The sequence below is a fragment of the Macrotis lagotis genome, chromosome 5, assembly GCF_037893015.1.
Source record: "Macrotis lagotis isolate mMagLag1 chromosome 5, bilby.v1.9.chrom.fasta, whole genome shotgun sequence".
NCBI classification, from domain to species: Eukaryota; Metazoa; Chordata; class Mammalia; order Peramelemorphia; family Peramelidae; genus Macrotis; species Macrotis lagotis.
In genome coordinates, this window is record NC_133662.1 from 259,111,928 (window position 1) to 259,135,374 (window position 23,447).

Consider the following 23,447-nt stretch of genomic DNA (forward strand, 5'->3'; position numbering starts at 1 on the left):
TTGCTCTTGTGAACTTGTGATAGGACTTTGATTAATGAAAGCATTTTTAAAAGATAGATGATGGATATGTTAAAAGTCTATCTCTCTCCTGAGATCTGCTGCTGGATCAAAGGGTATGTACAGTCTGGTTGCCCTTTGGGCATAGTTCCAAATTGTTCTCCAGAATGGTTGGATCAGTTCATAACTCCACCAACAGTGCATTAGTGTCCTAATTTTTCTACATCCTATTCAGCATTTATCATTTTCTTTTTCTGTCATATTATCCTATCTGATAGGTGTGAGGTGGTACCTCAGATGTTTTAGTTTGCATTTTTCTAGTCAAAAGAGATTTAGAGCACTACTTCATATGCCTTTAGATGGCTTTGATTTCTTCACCTGAGAACTGCCTGTGCATATCCTTTGACCATTTATCAATTGGGGAATGGTTTGTATTATCAATTTTACTCAGTTCTCTATATGTTTGAGAAATGAGACCTTTATTAGACACTTGCTATACAAATTATTTCCCTATCTTTATGCTTTGCAAATATAATCAAAATTAGCTATTTTACATTTTATGGTGCTCTTTATCTCTTGTTTGGTCTGGAATTCTTCCCTTCACCATAGATCTGCCAGGTAAACTGCTCCTTGCTTTTCTAACGTGTTTATAAGGCATTGCCCTTTATGTCTGAATCACATAACCATTTTGACCTTATTTTGGTATATGGTATAAGATGTTATTTTCCAGTTTTCTCAGCAGTTTTTGCCACAGAGTGAGTTCTTAAGACTGGAGTCTTCAGGTTTATCAAATACTATCAAATACTAGTCTAGCTAGTGTGTCTTACGTACAGAATCTGTTCCTCCAATCCACCCTCTATTTCTTAGCTAGTACCAGATAGTTTTGGTGATTATTGCTGATCGAGCAGGTCTGAGCCTCCTTCCACATGAAAGACCTTCAGAACTGGATTCATGTCTCTACCTATGCTTTCTTTTTTCTGTCCCAGTTCCTTTTCAACTATTATCAGAGACCACGATTCCAAACCTTCTTTCTGTAGAAGCCCATTTGATGTGTCTGCTCTTTGAACATATTATTGGGTAATCGTATCACCCAAGTTCATCCACTTTAATGGAGGATATAAAAAATAATGGCTAGGGAGTCAGCAAAAAATAAAAGTTAAGTAATCTTTAGAGAAATCATAGGGAACTCCATAAAACTGGACTCTTCATTTGTTTCAGGACCCTTGGTGACTTATCTATAGAACAACAAATAAAAAAGCCCTGCAGAAATACTATCTTAAATGCAGCATATTAAGGAATTCATCCCATGTTAATGTCTGAGCTTCAATATATTTTCGAACCTTTTTTGCAAAATCTTTTTTTCCGTATCTGATTTAAATTGGTGAAATTCAAAAGATTTTATTTACTCTGCAGAAGGCTGCTAATATTTTGTATCAAGGCCTTGAAATGTTGAATCGGCTTCTATTTCAGAGGCTTAAATTTGCCTCCCTGAAATTTTCAAGGTTTTTAAATAAACTTAAATAAACCCTGATATTTCCTGCCGCTGTTCTACTTTATCAATAGGTACATTGTATATCCAAGCCTTGAAATATCACGCCAACACATCTCCACCCTTGCTCACCTTGCTGCTCCCGTGTTTGAGCTAGAGAAATCGATTAAACATTTCTTAAGCCTTAGGAGGATGTTATCTCTACAGACCTTTTAATATTTTATGGAAAGGCAAAATTGAAGCTAGGCGGGGTTGGCAGGCTGTGCATAAGAGACTTCTGGAGTTCAGGCCTGAGGCTTTTTTTTTTAATGGCTTATCTCTAAGTCGTATGGCAGAAGAATAAACAGTAATAGGAAGTCTTAGATGGTGTCCATCATTCACCAGAACATCTTCTCTCTTCTGGGGTGTTTTTTATGATGATTGTAGTCTACTCATCACAAACTCAGCCTTTTAATTCCTCCTTTGTCTTATTGCAATCTGTAAAGTAATTATACACCTTCTTTTCCTTCCATTTCCTTGTGTTTGCCAGGCTTCTGAGTTTGGCACACCTTTTTTTTTTTCCTGCCCCTTCCTTTGTGATCTTAATGAAAGCGTTAGATGGTATTGGTTCCTTGGTGGATTTAATGATTATCTTGCTGCTAGCCTCTGGACCTTTGTTCCTTGGGTCTAATACATGCTTCTCTCCTTTTTGCCATAAGCAGTGTGTTGACTGGGTGTATTGGCAGCCATAAAAGTAAAGGAAATGCAGAAAAAGCATCTGGCGGCTTTCATAATGTAAACCAAATGTTGGTAGCGTGGGTGAGCTCTTTGGAGGGGAGGCACCATAGAAATCTGACAAACAAATAACTGGTTCCTTAAATAAACGGGCACCGAAGGAGCCTTCGACTAACTTGCTGCAGTTGGGCTCGCTCCGCAGTTGAAGGTTCTCATCGTGTCAAGGGATCTGCCAGGGGTGTGGACTGGAGGAAGGGCCTTCATTAAAACTCAAGTCTTGGAGTTGGGAAAGGAGTAAACGAGGCGTCATTGTTGTCCTCGTGTCGCCTCCAGGAACCCTTCGAGGTCCTTCCCAGGATTGTGGGGAGGGGGAGAGTTCAGACCTAGGTTAGGGTACAGTCTGCCAATCTCAAAGGAGAACCAAGTCAATTCTCTCGTTCGCACAAAGACAGTTGGTGTCGAACCTGCGCCTGCACGTAGTGGTGGTCCGTGTTCTCCCTCACCCTTGGCAGCCCACCCTTTACCTTTCTCTCCACCCCTTCACCCTAAAGGAGCCAAGCTTCAGAACTAGTGTAGTTGTTGAGAGGCATCTTCAAGTCTGGCTGGGGGCCATCTGAAAGTGCCTTTTCCTGAAGCGGCCGAAGCAGCCCGGCTCTAGGGTTTCATCCTGGAAGGAGAGGTGGACCCAGAGCGGAAGTCGAGTAATCCGGGCCTGTCAGCTGCAGGGACTCTGGTTACAAACCACAGGGACCCGGGCCATCTTGGTGCCATCAAGAGTGGTTGATGGAGAGAAACTGCCTTTCAAGGTGTTTGGAGGGCGGGAGGGAGCGAGAGAGGAGGCCCGGCCGTCCCCTCCAGAGTGGCAGGAGCGCCTCCTTTTCTGTCCTTCCCCATTCCCTTCTAGTTTTGCTGAGGCTGGGAACACTGTCAGTGTGAGACATGTGAAGCTCAGCTTTCAGATGAAAGTCCCTCCAATCCCAGAGAGGGAGGGAGGGAGAGGAAAGAGAGACAGAGAGAGTCTCTCTGAGACTGCCATAAATGGAAACCCCTGTCGAGAGGGCTGGTCCATCTTTAATCCCATACACACCAGTCGCCTCCCCTCTTGGGACTAACTGCATTGGAGTGAATTTGATGCTTTTCCCAGAGGACGATGGTCTAGTCCCCAGCAATGGGGACTGTTGGGCACAGGTTGCCACCATTGTCCGTATTCTAAAATGATACTCTTGGTGGTGACAACTATTTGGTAAATGTGGGTTTAGGTCTCAACAAACCTTTCTGTCCTGCAGCCTCATCTGAAAAATGCATTTAAAAAAAATAAAATGATAGTATCTGGAAATTGGAAGGATCATTTGGCCAAATATGAAGGATTTCCTTCCCTCTATATCAGGAGACAATCCCACATCCTTCTGTGCTTCAGAGTTTGCAAAGCACTAGATTGACCCTAATCTTAGCCCTATTTGACAAGTAAAGGAAATAATGGTGAGAATACCTCCCAGGAGCCACGCAGCCCACAGGCTCCTGGGATGGGTGAGCCCATTGTATTTTGGATAGTTGTGATGGGAAGGCAGTATGATAGAGAGCAGACTGTAACCAGTATCAGAGGTGCCTCTACAGCTTATTACCTGTGGGACCTGGTACAAGTTATTTAATTTCCCTGGACCTCAGTTTCCTCATCGGTAAAAATGAGGGGTTGCACTAGGTGGTCTCTGAAGTTCCTTCAAGTTCTAGATCTTGAGGTGGTGCCATAGAGCCTGAAAGACTCAGATCCTAGCTGTGACCCAGGCAGATTACTGCTGGTTGCCTTGGTTTCCTCAACTGTAAAATGAGGTTACATTAGCACTTAGCTTATAACAATTGCCTTACAAATGTTAACTATTACTATTATTATTATTATTATTATTATTATTTATGAGTTTTCTGTTTGTAGACTATTCCCTGTATTGTGACTTTGCATCCTTGCTTCTCGTTCTGCTGTCTGGAACCAAGTAGACCAAGCCTTCCTCATCCCCTGGACTGGCTTTCTGCTCTCAGCCAACACCTTGTATGTCAGGGTTTCACGTCCCCGCCCTCTCCTTGTTGCCATCCTCTGGAGCAGGGATTCGTCACCTTTTCTGGGTCATGTGCCCCTTTGCCAGCAGGCTGGTGAAGCCTCAGGACCCACCCCTTCTCAGAATCATTCTTTCAAATGCTGGAATTCATAGGACCACAGAGGAAAGCCTGGACTGAAATGTTGAAATGCAATTCTCAAAATATTTTTTAAAAGTTCCTAAACCTTAGGTTCAAAACTTTTTTTTTTAGTTTTTTTTTGCAAGGCAATGGGGTTAAGTGGCTTGCCCAAGGCCACACAGCTAGGTCATTATTAAGTGTCTGAGGCCGGATTTGAACTCAGGCGCTCCTGACTCCAGGGCCGATGCTCTATCCACTGCGCCACCTAGCCGCCCCTGGTTCACAACTCTTGATCTCTCTCTCCACCTCTGACAGGGGGACGTGGGTAGGACCGACCTCTCTCATTCTAGAATTTATACTTCGCAGTTTCCAACTTTTCCACATAAGCCAAGTACCAGTATAGCTAAAGCAGTGAGGCACCTGGACAGCTTGGCCCAGCCAAGTTAAGCCCCTACCAGGACCTTGACTGGCCTCTTCCCTCCGATCCAGCACCCTCAAGCCAAGGCCTTGGGAATAGCCAGGCTTCCGGCCCGCTCTCCTCAGCTGACATCCTGTGGGGAGCAGCCCCTGTGGAGATGTAGCCTGGGGTTGGTTCCTGCAGAGGCTGCAACCATAGTAACTGAAGACCCAGAAAGGGGAGGCCTTGGCATCGTCAAGTGGGTCAGCCTTAGAAACTGAGTTGTTCTTATCGGAGGAGATGATGCTATATGGCATCCCCATCTGCTGCCTTTGAGGAGCTGGGGACCCCTGTGTGACTTGCAGCTGAAACTCTCCCCTATAAAATGGGAGCCCCTCAAGCCTTTTATTTGTATCCCATTACTTATTTCAGTCAGTGCCAACCTACAGGACTTTTTTTTGTGTGAAAAATTGTCTAGACCAGGGGTTGGCAAACTTGTGCCAGACCAAATAGCCTCACATTGGCTTTTACATTTTTAAATGATGTTTTGTCTTAAAAAAGATGAGAAGAAAATGTTGGGTCTCAACTAGTCTAGACAGGCTTTCTCCCCATCTAAACACTAGTATAGAGTTTCCATTTTGTCCCTATTAGACATTAGCTGGTTCCCTTCAGTGCATTGTTTTACCAAACCTGTCATATTCTTTAGCAAATCCTCCCTGCTTTGGGTCATTTGTCAAAAGCCAATTTCTCTATTGAAAAAAAAATATTGAGCAGATCAGAGCACCAGGAAAAGGGCGGGGAATAAAACTCTTTTGTATACTAACTCTGATATGCCAAGCAATGAAGCCTGGTTTTCTTATTCCCAAATATTATCTCATCTGTTTTTTAGAATACCTCTGAAAACTAAGGCTATTATTCTCCTTTTGCCATTAAAGAAACTGAGGCAATCAGATTAAGTGCCTTGCCCAGGGTCACACAACTAGTAAGAATCTGAGGTCAGATTTGAACTTGGGTATTCCTAAGTCAACGCCTAGTTAGTGCCCATGCAACTTGTACCACCTGCTGCCTTGGATTGATTTAATTCACTTTGCTCAGCAGCCTTCCTTCTAAAACTTGTGTCAGAATTTCTGGGGACTCTCTTTGTTTTTTCCTAAACCTTTTCCCAAAGTAAATTGCTTTATATTCTCCAACTTGCTGTGTCCCCCAACTTCTCTCTACTCTGAACATATTCACACCCATTTTCCTCTAAGGACTGAACACATCACAATGCTTTGCACACAGTAGGTTGACGCTGTTTTATTTTCTCTTATTTTATGAGATTCTGGGTTTTACATACTTAGCCCTTGCTGGGAGGGAGTGAGAATGAATGTATGTGTTCGTTCAGTTTGCAAAAGTGAAGTCATATATATCTGGCTATTGCAGAGCAGCAGGTCAGGGCCACATTGTGGAAAGTTGAGAGGTGACCCCTGTGCTGTCAAGAGATCTTTTATCTCTCTTTAGGTATAAGAGGTTGAAAATTAGGCACCATATCATCATGTTTGAAAAGAATAGAGATTGTGCCCCCAAAGCAAACACCCCATTCTTGTCTGTTTCCTTGTATTGGAGCAAAAGCTAGGGGGGGGCTTAGGGATTGAAGTCTTTCTTTCCATACTCCATGCATCATATCCTGTTATTACATCTCAACTTGAGTAACGTGACTATTCTTCCTCCAGGTTTCAGAGACAGATGTCTGAGCCCTGCCACCCCTTTCCTCCTGGTGACAACCGTCCAGGCTATCACCGACAGATGTCAGAGCCTATTGTCCCTGCAGCTCCCCCACCACCTCAGGGATTCAAACAAGAGTATCCTGACCCTCTCTATGAGCATGGTGTTCCAGGGATACCTGGTGTGCCGACACATGGGTACCAGTCTCCAATGGGCATCAAGCAAGAGCCCAGGGATTACTGCATTGATTCAGGTTTGTATTAGTCCATCATTCCAGGAATAGTAACCATCTGGTTGCAAGACAGTATACTAAGGCTTGGTGTGGTGATGAACCTTCCTGTTCAAAGGGGACAGATGGTACCCAAGAGTGATGCCCTGACTTTTTGTTTTTTGTTTTTTACAAGACATTGGGGTTAAGTGACTTGCCCAAGGTCACACAGCTAGATAATTATTAAGTATCTGAGGCTGAATTTGAACTCATGTACTCCTGACTCCACTGCATCACCTAACTGTCCCCTGATTGTATCTTATTGAGGAGACAGAGGAAGACAAGATCTATTTATCTTCAGGGGGTTTATAATCTAGTAGGTGAACCAAGAGACTTAGCTTCCATAGCCAAAGGAGACAGTGGAGCAGGCTTTTGCCACTGCTTCTCATGGGAAGAGAACTTTTAATGATGGCCTGGTCCATGCTCCCCCAATAGCAAGAGTTTCTCCCTCCTTTCAGCTTCCTTAGTAGATGGGAAGGGAGGCAAGAGACACAGGGTCTATCATAAAGGAAGAAATATTCTAATTGAGATCGCAAAACATTGCAGGAAATGTTAGAGCCTGTACATTCCAAAGAGCAAGTCTGAGTCAAGCCTCTTCTCTTGTTAGTGGCTCTCCCTGCACCTTGGCCAAGTCCAGGTGCAGATCCTGAGATTACGGCTGTGACTGCTTCAAATTCGGGTTATTCTTTCCTCCTCTTCCTCCCACCCCCCCCCCCAATATCCCCGGTTTGTTTTGATGATAGACAGGCAGGCAAGGGAAAGGAAAGAAGCGACTCGGAATCATCCCAGTGGGGCCTCCAGCAGGCCCCTCGGGGACCTTCCTCCAGGATGCCATGGTGACAGACTGTGTTCCCAAAGAAAAGCTCATTTAGAATCTGATTTTTAGGATGCTGTTTCCAAAATTGATTAGACCTCGGAGCAGTGAAATAAGGTCCATTTCATCATTGCTCGTAGACTTGTTCCCAGTTTGTGGCCGTCTGTTGGAATCTGCCAAACTCTTGAGGGTCTCAAAATAGCTTTACAAAAGAGAGATTCGGTATTCAATGTATCACTCTCCTTTTTATAATGAGAGGTTTTCTAAGAGGAATCTGTAATTCAGAGCTGCCTGTATCCTAGCTTTGCCTGGAAAAACATACATTGATGGTTGTTTTTCAGTGTCTCTGTTGAATCTATCGTGATGCCTCTTAACTGGTAACAAATCCTAGAGTCATCTCCCAGAGTTCTTCAGACAGAAGTCTCAGAAATGTGGCCTGGGAAGCAGTCGAAAGATTGGGCTTGAGGTAGAGAAAGGCTCATTAAACCTTCTGCTTGAATGAGCATTGTAGAACCCAGCCCACGTTTAAAAAAATGAACCCAAATGACCCACTTTGGCAAGTGAGGCCTTGAGGGAAGAAGGCAATGGGAATTTGACCAATTAGTGGCTCTTTCCTCACCTTTCTCCTTCTGTGTAGCCCAGATAACTGAGGGCTCCATTCTGTTTTGGTCCCAAACCATGTGATGGGGGTTGTGGCAGAAGCTGCGGCCTCTTTGGGTCCCCAGGCTGCCCACGGCAGAGTGGCGTGGCTTCTCCCTGAAAGAACTTTATTTATTGCTTTTACAAAGGAGACTAGAACATTCTGTCACATCTTCCCCAAGATCAAGTTTAGCCCACAGCAGGCACCTGCTAAAGAGGATGGAGGAGTGAAAGGTCAGCCATCGGAGTGCAGGCTGCTTCAGGCCAGAAAACACAAACCTTAGGCTGGAAGGTTTGTCACTATTGGATTTCCATGACATTTCCCTTCAGCCTTCTCTTCTTGGAGCTCACATGACCAAGTTCTCACACTCAGAGCAGCTCCCCCAGGGACCTGGGAAACAGATCTTTTTTCAGCTGGTCTTGTTTCTCAGTGGATTTTCAGTTTAAAGTGAGATATGCAAGTTGACATATCCAAGTTCCTCAAATCTGTGGCGGATTGGGGTGGCCTAGAGAGTGGGGAAGTAGGAGTTTGGATCTACAACCTGCCCAGGTTTATCTTTCTTTGTTACTGATGGGCAGTGTGGTCAGGAGCTCTCCAAGGAAGATGGTGCTTGAGTGTGCTCTTGGTTCCCTTTCGTACTCTTAGAACATGGTTGAAATATCCTTGTCAAACCCTACAAATCGCCCAGGACTGTTAGCTTTAGACCTGCTTTAAATCCCCTAATCCCTTTAAGTCTAAAAATACTTTGACCTCTGAATGTGAACTTGGGTAATCAAATGAAGCAGATGGGGAAGCTTCTCAGGCTTCTGTCCCTCCCCACCCAACCCCAGCAGCCTATGAGGAGTGAAGCTTGCTTCTTTTTCTTACTATTAGACATTTTAAAAATGAAAAACATTAATACGTTGTCACAGATTTCACAGAGAGTAATGAATATGCTCCCCCCCTTCAGAGTGGGCTGCTGGCACTTACAGGACCCTCAGCTTAACCTTCTGTTTGCCTAGGATTTTCCCCAATGTCCAGATTTCCTCTCTTCAGCATCATAAGACCTTAGATTTTTCCCCCTGCCCCTCCTCCCATCTGCCAAGGTTTACCATCCTCGAACATGGCCCATGTTGTTTCCTTGGAATCAAGTTGGCTTGGCTTCCATTATGGGACTGGAAGGGGCTATCGTTGTGATTTAAGGGATCGGTTCCCTGCTATGTCCCCCCCCATAGTATTCAGTTGTCTCCCGAACATTTCTGTTCTACTGCACTTCACTTTCTATTCTACCACACACTGACCCCATGTTGTGTTTTGCTTTCAGAAGTGCCTAATTGCCAGTCATCCTACATGAGAGGAGGCTATTTCTCCAACAGCCATGATGGTAAGCAGTTAATGTTTTAGGCTTGGGGTCCTGCATGCCAAAAGCTAATTTTCCTGCCACAGACTCAACTGTGGAAGAGAACTTTAGAGATAATCTGGTCCATGCTCCCACAAGAGCAAGAATACTCCCTCCTTAGTAGATGGGAAATAACATCTATCATAAAAGAAGAAACACTAAGCAAGCATTGCAAAGGATTTCAGAAGCTAGAGAACTCATAAAATAATTTAATTAATAAGCCCATAATGGGTGCACAGGTCAGTTGAGCCATAGGAAGCACTGAGGAGATTTCTGAAGCTTTGTTTGAACACCATACCTTGGGGAGGTCATTGATGCCATAGTTGTTCATCTTCTTTCATAATACTAGAAATTTCCCTCTGTTGTCCAAAGAATGGCTTTCAGCCCGGTCCTTCAAAGACCAAATCTCACTGCACTCATTAGTTGATAAAAGCCTGGGGAGTTTGGAAAACCCTCTTCACATGGTAGTCAACTGTTGGTGGACAAACTTCTCCCAAGCAGGCTGATCCTTGAATAGTGAACACATTGGGCTTTAGAATGTCAACTCCCTGGGGGCTAGGACTCTTCATTTTTGTCTTTGTGTTGCCATCATCATAGTAGGTTCCTAATACGTTTGTCTTAAGTTGAAATAAAATGCATCATTGTTGTATGCAGAGACCTTCTGGCTCTGACTTGAGCTCCACTGTGACGCAGCTTCAGAAGCCATTATTAGGCATCAGAGGACTTAAGACATTAGGAGAAGGTGAAGATGAAATCTTTTTCAGTAGAATTAAAAAAGAATTGGATGATGTTGCTGTAAATAGTTTTATGCAGAGAAAGGAAGGCTTGGGGGGATAAAGTTTTTGAATTATGATCCTGTCTTAGCTTTATCTGAGAGCAGGCAGGACTCAGGATAACAAAAATTAATTGCATTTATCATTGCCTTGATAAGTAGCTGTCACCCTGAAGGGGGCCACGTGGTGAAGAGCAAACCATTTATAACTTGTCTTAGTGAAGGGAGAGTCATGTAGAACACAAGGTACAACAACAGAGAGAGAACAGAATGTCTTGTCATTCATATATGAAGATTGTGCTGCCAACCTGCTATCAGTTGGTCACATGCTTTAAGCCTTGACAGGTCCAAAATTTCATCAGTGTGGGCTCTCCCCTCTCTAATGAGGACCTTGGCCCTTCTGCACCTCTCCTTGTAAGTTGCCTTCATGGACTGCTATGAGCCAAAATAAAATATTGACCCAGGACTTGATCTGGAGAGTTGGACAGCGCTCAGACTGTAGGAGCAGCAATAGGCCGTTGCTAGGGAGGCCTTTCTAGCTTAGATATCACTGGTATCGCCTGTCAGCTTGAGGGTCTCCTCTGCACTGAGGCAGGAGGTGGGCAACAGCTACGTTGGCATAAACTCCGCCTGTGGATTAGGCATCTTAGGCTCCCCTTTCCTGAATAGAAAACCAGCTCTGTTTCAGGAGAGTCTTTAAAGTAGGGTCACACCAGTTGTATCTTTTCACACAAACCCCCTTTCCATAGAATTGGAAAAATTTGAGTGAAAGATCCTAGGGATTCCTACGTAGGATTGGGTTTTATGGGAGTCATTAGTTCAGAACACTATCATTCTTCACACTAACTCCAGACATGGTCCTATTGGGCACCTGGGACATTCTGAGAGTGTGTCCAGTCATTGACAAGGAAGAGCTGCCCCTGGCCCCCTGGCTCACTTCCAAGTTCCATCAGCTGGTGTTGGCAGTATATAACCAAAGGGCAGAAAAAGAGGGTGGGAAATATTTCATATAGGGATATTTCATATTCCCATTTAGGGAAAGAGCAGGTACCTAAAGATGATGTTTTTGGAGAGGCATTGGGCTGTTACACAGCTCAGACTGGTGGTTCTTTCCTTTCTCTTCCCACCCCCACCCCCCCCAGACAGACTTCAGAAGTTAGATGTGCTCTTAGAGGCCAGTCTATAATCAGCCACCTTGGATTAGTCCATGACGGTTTTCCCATCCTTGGATGATGCCCATAGAAGCAGTTAGAGAAATAAATATCAGCCATGGCCTCTTTGATTGATCTCAACAATATACCTTTCCCTCCTGTAGCAGCCACCCTGAACCCTTTAATGCTTCTCATGAATATTTCACTTCCCCACCTCCTCCCTCTAACAAATACCTCCTTCCTGTCTACAACCGGTGCCATGGCTAACGCAGATTTAACTGACATTTTCACCCAAACTCCCGGCAACTGCCAGATGTTCAGAAAGAGCCAGAGAAACCACCTGGCCAGGCAGGACTGCAGCAGAGGGCTTCAGGAAGCCGTACCTAGCCTTTCATTTAGACTCCCTTTTTTCCTTTCTATTACTGTGTGTATTTTAGGCTTAGAGAAAGAAAAAAAGACCCTAAAAATAACCTGCTAATTTAAGCAGGCCTGTACACTTTGAAATATGGCATTGGACTCTCCAACTTCGATTCTGAGTATGTGTTTTCAGAACTGAAACATAAAATTAGTGGAGAGGAACAGATTTTGAGAGAATATGTAATTTGGCATTCTACCTGTGGCCTTAGACTACAAAAAGAAGACCAAATAACTGGCATTTCTATAACACTTGAAGGCTTTCCAAGCATTTTATATCCATCTATACAGGACCTCCTTAAAGTATCACACACACACACACACACACACACACAGATCTAGATATGGATATAGATAGATCGCTCTCTCGCTAGCTATATCTAAATAGAGAGAGAGAGAAATCAGTAGATATATAGGATCTCCTTAAAGTGTTGGTGCAGTCTTTAGCTTCAGTAGCTTAGTGACTTTGGAGACATTTTCTGTGTGTGTGTGTGTGTGTGTGTGATGTCATTTAATCTTCACATTTCTCCTCGAAATTCTGGAGGTCTTGCCCCGTTTCATAGATAAGGAAACCAAAGCTCGGGGCACTTGTGATTTCGCATGGTTAAACAACCCAGACCCTTCCTTACTCAACTTCAGTTCCCATTCCACTATATACTATATAGCTCTGATTTGTTGCTGTTGTTCAGTCACGTCCTACTCTTTGGAACTCCATGGGGCAGAGATACTGGGATGATTTACTGTTTCCATCTCTGGCTCGTTTTACAGATGAGGAAACTGAGGCAGGGAGGGTCAAATGATTTGCCCAGGGTCACACAAGTAGTAAGGGGCTGAGGCTGGATTTGAATTCAAGTATTTCTAACTCCACACTCAGGCCTCTATCCGCTCTGTTATCTAGCTTGTATCTCTGATGCAATTCCTCCATATTCTTTAAGCCTAGAAAACTAAATTGTATGATTGCTTTTGTGCATTTAACATTAATTCAGTGAGGGTGTCGTACCCACTGGGTACTGCCTATTAAGGATTTAAAGATGCACCAGATGGATCCTTGACTTCAGGAAGCTCATAATCTAATGAAGATCAAGGAAAAAATCCAAATAGCCATAGTAAAAGACAAGGTATGAAAAGCTCAAAAAGGACGCATTATAGGAGCTCAGATAAGTAGACCATCCCTTCAGCTGAGACCATCAGGGAAGGTGTCGGGGAGAAGGTGGTTTTGGATCTGGACTCTCAAAGCGGGGGCAGGTTGGATTTTGATAGAGGAGCAGAAAATGAAACTGCAGGGTTGAGATTGACTGAAATTTAGAAGAACAATGATGAGTCTACAGGTGTGCCATAAGACAAATGAGTAGGTTAGACCCAGACTATAAAAGGTGGTGAATTGGTGGATTAAGAACTGAAGATTTATTTAGGGGACACTTTGAATGTTGCTGAGCATTGGAGAAATTCCCCATGATGGAGAAGAGAAACGGGGCAGTGGGGTACCCCATTGGAGCTTGGGTATGAGGGAGCAATTAAGAAGTTGAGAGTTATCTAAGTAGAAGTTAATAATTTCCTGAATGTGGTTAACAGGTTCTAGCCTCCCAGCACTGTGTCCCATCTTGGGTGCTCTTTTGGATGATCTAGAGGAAATGAAACAAAGGGAGGGAACTTTGTGGGGAAAGGGATAAGGCGCTATCTCATGATAAAAGTAGGAATGAAAAGCTTCATGTGGTCTAACCTGCATCCTAGGCTGAGGGACCACAGAGTTCAGAGGAAAAGTCAGATCACAAGGGATAACCCAAAGGAAACAACTCCATTGGGGAATAAACAGGAAAGTTGTCTGAAGAGGCTGATAGGAATCCAGAGAACTCAACAACCAGTTGGACCAAAAAGAAGGCTCGTGTGTCCTGGAGATAGGCAGCCCAAACACTTGATCTCAAGTCCCTCCTGGGAGCCAGCCTGGATATGTGTCCCAGGGAAAGGTTACCTAACCTTCCTGGCTCCAGACTCTCTGGAGCACTCCACGGAGAGAAGCGTTCTTGGGTTGGTGGGTGGAACTTCCTCTCCAGGGAGCACCCATTGTCAGTGCAATCTCAACCCTGGACCCTGGCCCTGTAGCAAATGGAAGCAAGGGCAGAGAGCAGAACGAAGCTTGTTTTGGCACAAGAGGAAGGGTTTTGGGGGTTAGGACTATAGAGAACGGAGAGAAGACCAGAGGAGGGTGTGTGGGCCCATCACCAACAATGGAGAAAGGGCTGAGCTGCCCACTTTTGGCTGTTTGTGTTTTCTTACCCAAGAAGAAGGATTGTTGGCCTGGAAAGGATAAGATAAAAAGCAAATAGGGACAGAGGGATGGTGAGTGAGGCAGGAGCGCTGGTTTTGTTGGCCCCGAGTACTCCATGGTGAGGAGGTTACCCAACAGTGTAGATGGCAGCCTCTCTACTAGCAACTCCTGGCTGCCTCTGGTAAATTTGGGTCACTTGATCCAGATGAATTGCATCCTTGGGGGCTGAATGAGCTGCCGCATGTCAAACCATTGTCTTTCATGGTTGAAAGAATATGGAAAGCAGAAGTGCTGGCAAAGGTCCCAGTTTTCAGAAAAAGAAGAGAAAGATGAGTCTTACTATAGGGTTGACATTGGTTCATGGGAAAATTCTGCAATAAGTTATTAAAGGAATGATTAGTGAACATTCCAAAAAGGATGCAATGATCCCAAAACTCCAGCCTGGGCTTATCAAGAGTCAGGTCAGAACAGATCTTGTTTCCTTTTTTGAAAAGTTACCAAATTGGTGGTCCTGGGCAATGATAAGGATGTAGGTTTTAGCAAAGCATCTAAAAATGGAGAGACTTAGCTAAGAGATAACATAATTAGAGGGACCTAGAGATGGCTGAGAGAATAGTCATTGATGGTTGGATGGCAGCTTAGAAAAGAGCAGTACAGGCCTGGCTGTTGAACATTCTTACTGATACTTTTGATTAAGATCTATATGGCCCACTCGGCACCTTTGCAGACAACCCAATGCTAGAATGGGGAGCAAATATTGTATCTTATAGTTAAGATCCAGAAAAAATCTTTAGAGTCTTAGATGATTGGCTGCATCTAAGAAGATGAAATTCAAGAGAGATTAGCCAATCTCAGAGTCAAAAAATAGTGGCATCATGGTCAGAGGGAATAGTTTGAGGCTTCAGTGGTCTTTTTCAGTAGACAAATGCCAATAGAGAGGAACATGGGCTGCCAGGAATGAACAGGTGCGAGAGAGGTCCAAGGTAGAACACACCTGGAACATCAGTTTAGAAAAGTTACTGCCACAAAGAGGTGGATGCAATGGGTTCCCACAGAAGTGGTCACTGATTCTTTTTAGCCACTGATCCTGTCAGAGGAGATGGAGTTAAGTTAGGCCTGGATGGTAGCAGAGGACCTGTTCAGGATGATCAAAGTCCTTGAGTCTAGGCCACTTTGAAGCAACTGAGAATGAAAAGAGTGACTAAAAGGTTATTTTTAGGTTGTTGTTTTTTGTTTTTCGAGGCAATGGGGTTAAGTGGCTTGCCCAAGGCCACACAGCTAGGTAATTAAGTGTCTGAGGCCAGATTAGGACTCAGGTGTACTCTTGACTCCAGGGCCGGTGCACTACTCTACCTAGCCGCCCCATAAAAGATTATTAAAAATCCCCCCCCCCCCCACTGTGGTGTGGAAAATTACAGAGACCTGTTCTCTTTGTCCCTAGAGGGGAAAAACCAAGAACACTGGGTAAAACTTGTAAAGAGGCAAACTTTTAAGGCTTAATATCAGGAAAAGATAGAACCAAAAAAGAGAATAATGGCATGCCTGAGGTCTCCACTGGAGATCTGTAATGGGGATTTTTATTTCCCCCCAGGTATGAGATAGACTCTGATTCTGTAATTCAGTACTTACTGTTTCTGTTCAGTACAGAAGCGTGTAAATATGTATAGGTGTGTGTTTATATGAGTGTGTAACTTTGGTAGTTGTTTTTAAAGCCATTTTCTTTCATCTTGCAGGCTTAGAGAATTAGTTATTCCTTTGTTACCTAACATTAATCCCCTCACACTTAGAAAAATACCTCTATTAGTGTCTTTAGACTTGACTGTATTTATTACGTTTTTCAATTAATTTTTAATTTTTATTCTGAAACGCAAAGGATGGACATTACTCTATGCACAGAAGAGAAAAAAAAGGATTGTACATAAAACTACAAGTCTTTTGTGGACAGCTGGCTTTCCCTTTTGTTAGATAACAAATTCAAGCTCTCCGGCTTCTCTGACCTTCTTTTAGATTTCCTTCTGTTCTTTTGCCTTTTTTTTAAAAAGAAGTTTCAATGTTTCCTTCTTCCTAGTTGAATTTTGTACCACTAATTCTAATTTTATTTCATCTGTAATTTTTTCAATATTTATCATAATCAACATTATCTTTTTTGTCTTTTAAAAAAAATTAAGATGCTTCAATGACTTGCACTCTTTTTTTGAGAGGGTATTGACTGCCACTATCTCCCTAGTCCCCACCATCACTTCTGATCTTAGTTCCCCAGGGGTGGTGCTACCCCATTCAAATAGGCAGAGATTGGCCACAAGGAGGTGGATGCCATGGTTTTCCTTGAAGGATTCTTTCAGTTGCTGATCCTGTTAGAGGAGATGGAGTTAAGTTAGGCCTGGAGCCAGAAGCGTCTACAGTGTTCATACTCTTCATCTGACACTAGCAGCTGTGTGAAAATGTGATCAAGTCTCTTCTCTGTTGCCTTCTGAAGGTCATCCAGCCTTGCTTTTTCAAAATATAGGAAGTCACAACCTTTATCAGAGAAGAGAGTTTCCACACTTGGGGTTTCTCACCCTTAGGAAATGGGCTATCCTTTGTCTTTCATCTCACCTGGAAATGCTAGGATTAGGTTAGGATGCTCCATAATGATCCTAAAGAGAATTTCAAGGCTCTGGAATTAAGATCTTCCTCCTGAGCCTCTCCTTTCTCCCCCCGCCCCATATTTTTCCACTTTTCTTGGAAAATCTTTTCATTCTATTTTTTTCTCCTTTTTAGAAGCATTCAGGGTTAAGTGACTTGCCCAGGGTCACACAGCTAGTAAGTAAATGTCTTAGATCACATTTGAACTCAGGTCCTCATGACTCCAGAGCCACTGTTTTATCCTCTGTGACACCTAGCTGCCCCCTTTATCTATTTCTTTAGAGAGATATATGACCCTGGGTAAATCATTTCTCCTGTCTGGTCTTCCTGTTCCTAGCTATAGCTATACATCTAGGTGTCTCCAAAGTCCCCAGTCTCATGCATATTTGCTTCTTTCTTGCCCAGATCTTTTCTCGATCCTCATTTTGGGGTGCCATGGCAAAACATTTTGCTTGATGATCCCCCAAAACGTGAGATTTGTGACACAGGCTGGAAAATTATAAGAAAGGTTGGCAGGGTACTGGGTGTGCACTAGTTAACTCCAAGCAGACCTCTTCAGATCATAGCCGAGTCGGAGGTTTTGGGGTGGCAGTCGCACTTTATCCCTGCTGAATTTCTAAGCAAGGTGTGAGGAAATGTGTGGTTAGCTCTTATCTACCTCCCCACAAGCCCTATCAGTCTGAGAGCAAGAGCTGATAACATCTGGGGACTGGGACTCTATCATCTCTCTCAGAACATAAACCCTCAAACTCTATCTGGGCCTAGATGTAGCAGTACCATATCAGGAGATCATAGCACCTTATTTTAGCCTTCAGAACTAAGACATTAATAGAGAAATAAGAAGAGATCTTTAAAAACCAGATGTTCTCCTTTCATTTCCTTTTTCTCTGAATCTTCCAACCAGGTTTTTCATGTGACAAGGATCCTCGATTATACTTTGATGATACATGTGTTGTACCCGAAAGACTGGAGGGTAAGTCGATAAGGAAAAGGAGGGCAGGAGGGAGGCTAAACAAGTGAATGAATCGTCCTCCAAGTTGCCTGACCACCTTGGAGTTGCAGTCACATGAATCTCTTTGTTCAAGCAGGCAAAGTCAAACAGGAGCCCACCATGTATCGTGAAGGGCCCCCTTACCAGAGACGAGGTTCCCTCCAACTATGGCAATTCCTGGTCACTCTCCTTGATGACCCAGCCAATGCCCACTTCATTGCCTGGACAGGCAGAGGCATGGAGTTCAAGCTGATTGAACCAGAAGAGGTACGAGTTTAACCAACCAGAAGACTGGTTGTTGAGTTTATTTCTGGCTTCCTCTTTTTCTTCCTTGGGATCCCTGCTAATCCTTGCTGCCCTTTCCCAATTGGACTCAGGTCTTGACCCCCTTTTCAGAGACATTCTTGTGAGGGCAATAGAGCACTTGGCTACAGAGTTCTTGGGGAGCATTGGTTTCTCTACCAAAAGCCCTGCTCTTCTGGTTGAGATTCCTTTTCTGGGGTTTTGGTGCATTTCTCTTCCCTGGGGGCCCCCATTGCTGAGGCTGTAATAATGGGATGTGGCACCCTTTTCAACTAAGCTCACTCTGAACTCTGCCCAGCTGGTTGGGAGCAAGCCTGGCCTAGAGAGGCAATGAATGACAAAACTGTTAGCCTAAACCTTGGGATGGTTTGTGGCTTCAGTAGGGTTTGCAGATAGCAATAACCTCCATTGTAAATAATAAATTCTTTTCCCCTGTTGACTCAAACTCTAGCCAAAAAGACCTCCACGTGGAACCACTCCCATTTCCTCTTACCCCCAAAATAGTCTCCTAGCTCTTAATGAAGAAGGAAAGGGCTTGCAGCTCTGCTCCCCTTTCCTTAGTGCTGCGTGAATCAAGAAATCAGACTGAGCTTTGGATCTGGCATCATCCAGAAAGGCCAATTTTTGTCTTCCAGATATTCTGAAATGTAGGAAAGTTTTGGTAGAAGAGAAGAAAAAAGCCAGTCTATTGGGTTGAAGAAATGGAAGGATGCTCTGCTGTCTTTGGGGGCTCTGTGGCCTGAACTGTAAAATGACCAATCACTAGATTAGGCAAGAATAATAGAAAGAACACAATTTTAGTACCTTGGAAAATCTGGCACGTTAATTAATCTTGGTAAATACTGAGAACCTGCTGTGAGGTTAGACACTTGGAGAGTTAGGAAATTTCATTTAATTATTATCTCTGACTTCATGGAACTCAGAACAAGCTAAGGAGTCTTAAGGGTAAGGAAGACTCCCACACAGGATGACCCAAGTTCATTAATGAGATTCAAGGGGAACCTCTTTTATTTTGGGATTCAGGAAAGGCTTCATGTAAGATATGGCATGAATTGGGCTTTAAAGAATGGACTTCGCTATCAGAGAAGGGAGGAGGCCATTCCAAGGGAAGGTATGCTGACGCAAAGACCTTAGCAGCCAGAAAGTGGCTGGGAAGGGAGGAAACAGAAGGTGGAATCTTCAGAAAGAGTCTAGAGCCAGATAGTAAGTTACCAAGAAAGGAAATGAGGCCAAGATGACAGAGTGATGCCCAATTGGGCACATTTTGTGGGCCAAGGTGTTGGTTTGGACCTTCTTCAGTCCTTAACTGTCAACATTTAGAAAGTGGTTTCTTAAGGAATGAAGTCATTAAGAATTCTGGTTAGGTCCTACATGGAGAGCTTCCCCAGAAAGTTGAGGCTCAAAAGAAAATTTCCCTGGTTATCCTAACTTCTGTTATCATGAGAGAGAGAGAGAATGAGTCATTCTGTTTCCATCAAGACCCAACCCAGCTCCAGAGCAGAGGGATGATTCAAATACAATGGTTATCTTACATAAGATGCATTAGAGTTCTGATGAAGAGAGAGAAAGCTGAGGGTGGGTGACTGCTCACAGATACCTCCCTCAGCCCTGACTGTGTCTGAGTGAGCCATCCTTGCTTTGTGTCCACGTTGTCTTGTGGATGGCCCTTCTAGGTTATGCCATTTCACAAACAGAAGCTTTTTTTGCAACAGTCTCCGGCCCTAGTAGACTGTGCAGCACTAGGGGAGAACCCAGGGGAGTGGGCTTCAAGCCTTGGTCCCACTGATGATGGAATCTGCTGGGCTGCCAGGCCACCAGTCCTCTGCCCAGGAAAGGAGATGGTGAGCAAAGGCATGATGCCAAAAGATGAGCCCAGTCTTCTAACTTCATAAAGAAACAGACTGTCCTCTAGAGACCTCACCATGCCACATGACCAGGACGTAAGGGAGGGAATGGCCTCTCTGGGTGACCTGAAGAAGGGGCCACATTATTCCTGGGGTCTTAAGTGCCTCTATACAGGCCCTGGTGCTGGACCCTTAAGTCTCCTTAAATTAATTCCTCCAGCCCCCTCTTCAAGACTCTTCGTGTCCTTTTCCCATTCATCCATGTCCAGATTTGGTTCCACTAATGACTTCTGGTTGAACATGCTCTTTATAAATCCTCTTATGAAGTTCTCTTGAACGTTCCTTTATAAACTCCAATGTCCCTGGGTTTGGGGGTCCTACCCTTCACAGTTCCAGGACAAAACGGAGTTTTAAAAGTAGCACCTTGGACTCAGTGTAGGGAGATGATATCTCCTAGTAGTTTGAAGGGTGAAACCGAGGAAAAAGCCGTTTGGGACGTAATTGTAGGCAGCTGTGGAGCTGAGTGGTGCACGCTGGGTAATTAGCCACAATATCCATTACACTGTGCAGGGAAATGGTGGTTTTAAAACTGCATTTTGGCAGTCCCCCTAATCAAATGTCTTTTGATAGTCATCCAGCTTAGCACCCTCTCAATTATGACAGACTCTACTTTAATCTGGATCCATTTTAGCTGTGAATCTGCATTAATGAATATTTGGGGGTGGGGGAAAAGGGTTGGAAGAACATGTGGTAGATCACTGATTTGATTCACAGAGTGTAGAGCTGGAGAGGACCTTGGTGATCACCTTGTCCAGCTTGTCATCTTAATGATGAGGAAACCTCAGTTCAATGACTTGCCCTAAGGTCACTCAGTGAATTGGTCTTGTCTGGGGCTCAGATCTGTGCTTTCCTGAGCCTCATCTCACATCCATCCCTCTTTCTTGAGTGAATGCAGCCAGAATGCTTAAAAAGAGACTTCCTTGGAAAAAACTGGTCTTTATGTCATCATAAAGAGGACCTGGTCCCTTGTTCTGACCCTGTAGATCCTGAACAATCCATCTCACTTGGGTCACATTTGTAGCACTTAGGAAGATGTAGGATGTAGGAAAAAACTTCTGGGGTCATCCAGCCCCAACCCTTTTGTTTTACAGAAGAAGTCATTGATGCTCAAAGTCACCCAGATAGTCATAGGTGACCCTTGAGAGCCAAGCCTGGGCCTCTGACTACAAAGTCTGTACCGCCAATTCCCCCAGAGCACCTAAGGCCCATTGTGTAGGAGGTGCTGGGCTGCCAGGCATGGCAAGGAACAAGGAGCTCTTGAGTGGGCTTAGCCAGGCACAGGTGGGTGCCGGTGGAGGACTCGTCACTATGGCTACCAGATCAGCCTGAGAGCAAGGCACGTGCTCCCAGGAGTTCTCCCACAGCTCTGCGCTTGGGATGCCAGCCCTAGAGCAGGATGTGTTCGGGCTTCCCTTCAGCATACGTCCTGGGGGCTGGGTTAGCAGTTACGCTCCAGTATGATCAAGCATGTCAGCCACACTATACATTATCATGGGGAAAGAGACAGACTTCTGTTTTCATTTTGTAGCATTCAATTTTTTTTCTAATTTTCTCAAACTCTCTGACTATTGACCTTTATGTTGGATTCATACCTGAATGGAACAACATGGGATATAGCAAGTAATTAGGGCCAAAATTACGCTAATGTTTTCTTCACCTAAAATGAAATCACTTATGTGTGTCCTGATTTAATAACATTTAAATCTCTAGTGCCCCAGCACCTTGGACAGTGCCTTTATGTACATATAAATCCATTTGGTGCCCATGCCTTGGCATAATTGAAAAAGAAACTATTTCAAAGCTCAAATTCAACAATGGAAGCCAACATTTCTCAAAAATTGTTGAATTTGAACCTTGAAATAGTTTCTTTTTCAAATATGTTGGAGATATGAGCACCAAATGGATTTATATGTACATTTTTCCCTTAGCCATTGGATTATTTCTGATGTGCTTTTACAATTCATTTTCATATATTGAATAAAAATGGAGGAACTGTTGATAACGCCTGAGCCAGATGCCATCTTCACTGCCCAGTAGAATGCAAGCTCCTTGAGAGCAGAGTTGGGTTTGTTTGAGCCCTTAGTGCTATCCACAGGATAGGTACCCCATAGAGCATAAGGACCTGGTTCTCTCCCTACTTGCTACCACATGTTTAATATTGAGTTTTTAAAAGCACAAAGATTTGCAGCTGATCAATTATTTTGTACAAAAAATGTTTCCAAAACTTGCCCTAAAAAGTGAAAATTCCTGACTGGCCCCCCTAGAGGAACTCTGTTTTTTCCTCCATCACTCTAATGGGGGATCCTTTTAAGAAGAAGCTAAACTGCTGAGTGTTTGTGGGGTTTTGGTATCTATCCATGTATCTCAGTACGCATATGAGATTTAAAAATGGCTTGGCCCACTCATCCATTAAGGCTGTTGGAGAGGCTTCCTGCCTATTTGGTTCAGTTTGTCTGCTCAGGCTTCAGATTACATCTCTCCATCATTGTGCCTCAGGTGGACTGGGGGGGATTTAATGCACTTCAGCACTGTTTGGGAAGTCCTGTTAATTTTTCATTAGATGGATAATGGTTCTCCAAGCTTTCGGGCCCATTCTGAAAGTCCCCTGGGAGCATAGGCTTGGACGGCCGCAGACTCAAACCATCTGATTCCCCTTCACTATGGGAGCTGCAATAAGTAAACGTCTCCCAGCCCCTCTCCAATCTTATTAGAATTGAACTTTTGTTCTCTTAGCCCATTAGCAACTCACTAGTGTGTTTCTAATGTTTCAGGGATGACCATTCTAATTATTCCTTATTGACTGCTACAGAAACCACAGCACTTAACAGCAACATGCTAATGGGCTCTGGACTCCGGTCAATAATTCATACATGAAAAAAACAGAAGCATGTCAGCTTCCGCTGAGACATTAGTTGAACCCGCTACAGTCTTAAAGGGCTCGCACTCATTTTCCCTCAAGGTCCCTCTTGGGGTTAGTCATGACGTAGCTCAACATTTAGGCCACAGAGACTGAACCTTTTGGGAAAGTCAGGAAGGCGGCTCACCCTCCAAAGCTGCAAGCAGCCAGGCCTGCTTCAGAAAGGTTCAGGCCTGAACTTGCCACACTCGGCTTTTTTCTCTCTTCAGGTTGCTCGACGATGGGGCATCCAAAAGAACCGACCAGCGATGAACTATGACAAGCTTAGCCGTTCTCTGCGCTATTATTACGAAAAGGGCATCATGCAGAAGGTAGGCCCTGGGGAGCTCTCAGACCCTGGCACCCCAGAGAATCATGGGAGGAAAAGAAAGGACTCTAAAGGAAAAGAAAGTCATTGGAAAAATGACTTTTCTAAAATGAGATTGCTTGGCTAAGTGATGAAGAATAAACCAAGAAGTGCTTGATTTCCTGGAAAATCCAGAATCTCTCACTGGAGTCCTGGAGACTAGAATTGAGGTGATTTCTATGATGTGGCAG

The 23,447-nt window shown here is 44.0% G+C and overlaps 1 protein-coding gene across 2 annotated transcripts in view; it reads left to right on the forward strand.

Annotated features, from left to right (window-relative positions):
- Positions 1–23,447, forward strand: part of ETV5 (ETS variant transcription factor 5) — a 62,326-nt gene that overhangs the window by 34,276 nt on the left and 4,603 nt on the right. Inside the window, exons 8-12 of one of the 2 annotated variants that reach the window (XM_074189551.1) lie at positions 6,476–6,720; positions 9,493–9,552; positions 17,700–17,768; positions 17,881–18,053; positions 23,120–23,221. In XM_074189551.1, coding sequence (XP_074045652.1) covers positions 6,476–6,720; positions 9,493–9,552; positions 17,700–17,768; positions 17,881–18,053; positions 23,120–23,221 — 649 coding nt within the window. The remainder of the gene's footprint in view (positions 1–6,475; positions 6,721–9,492; positions 9,553–17,699; positions 17,769–17,880; positions 18,054–23,119; positions 23,222–23,447) is intronic. The other variant, XM_074189552.1, reaches the window with a different exon arrangement.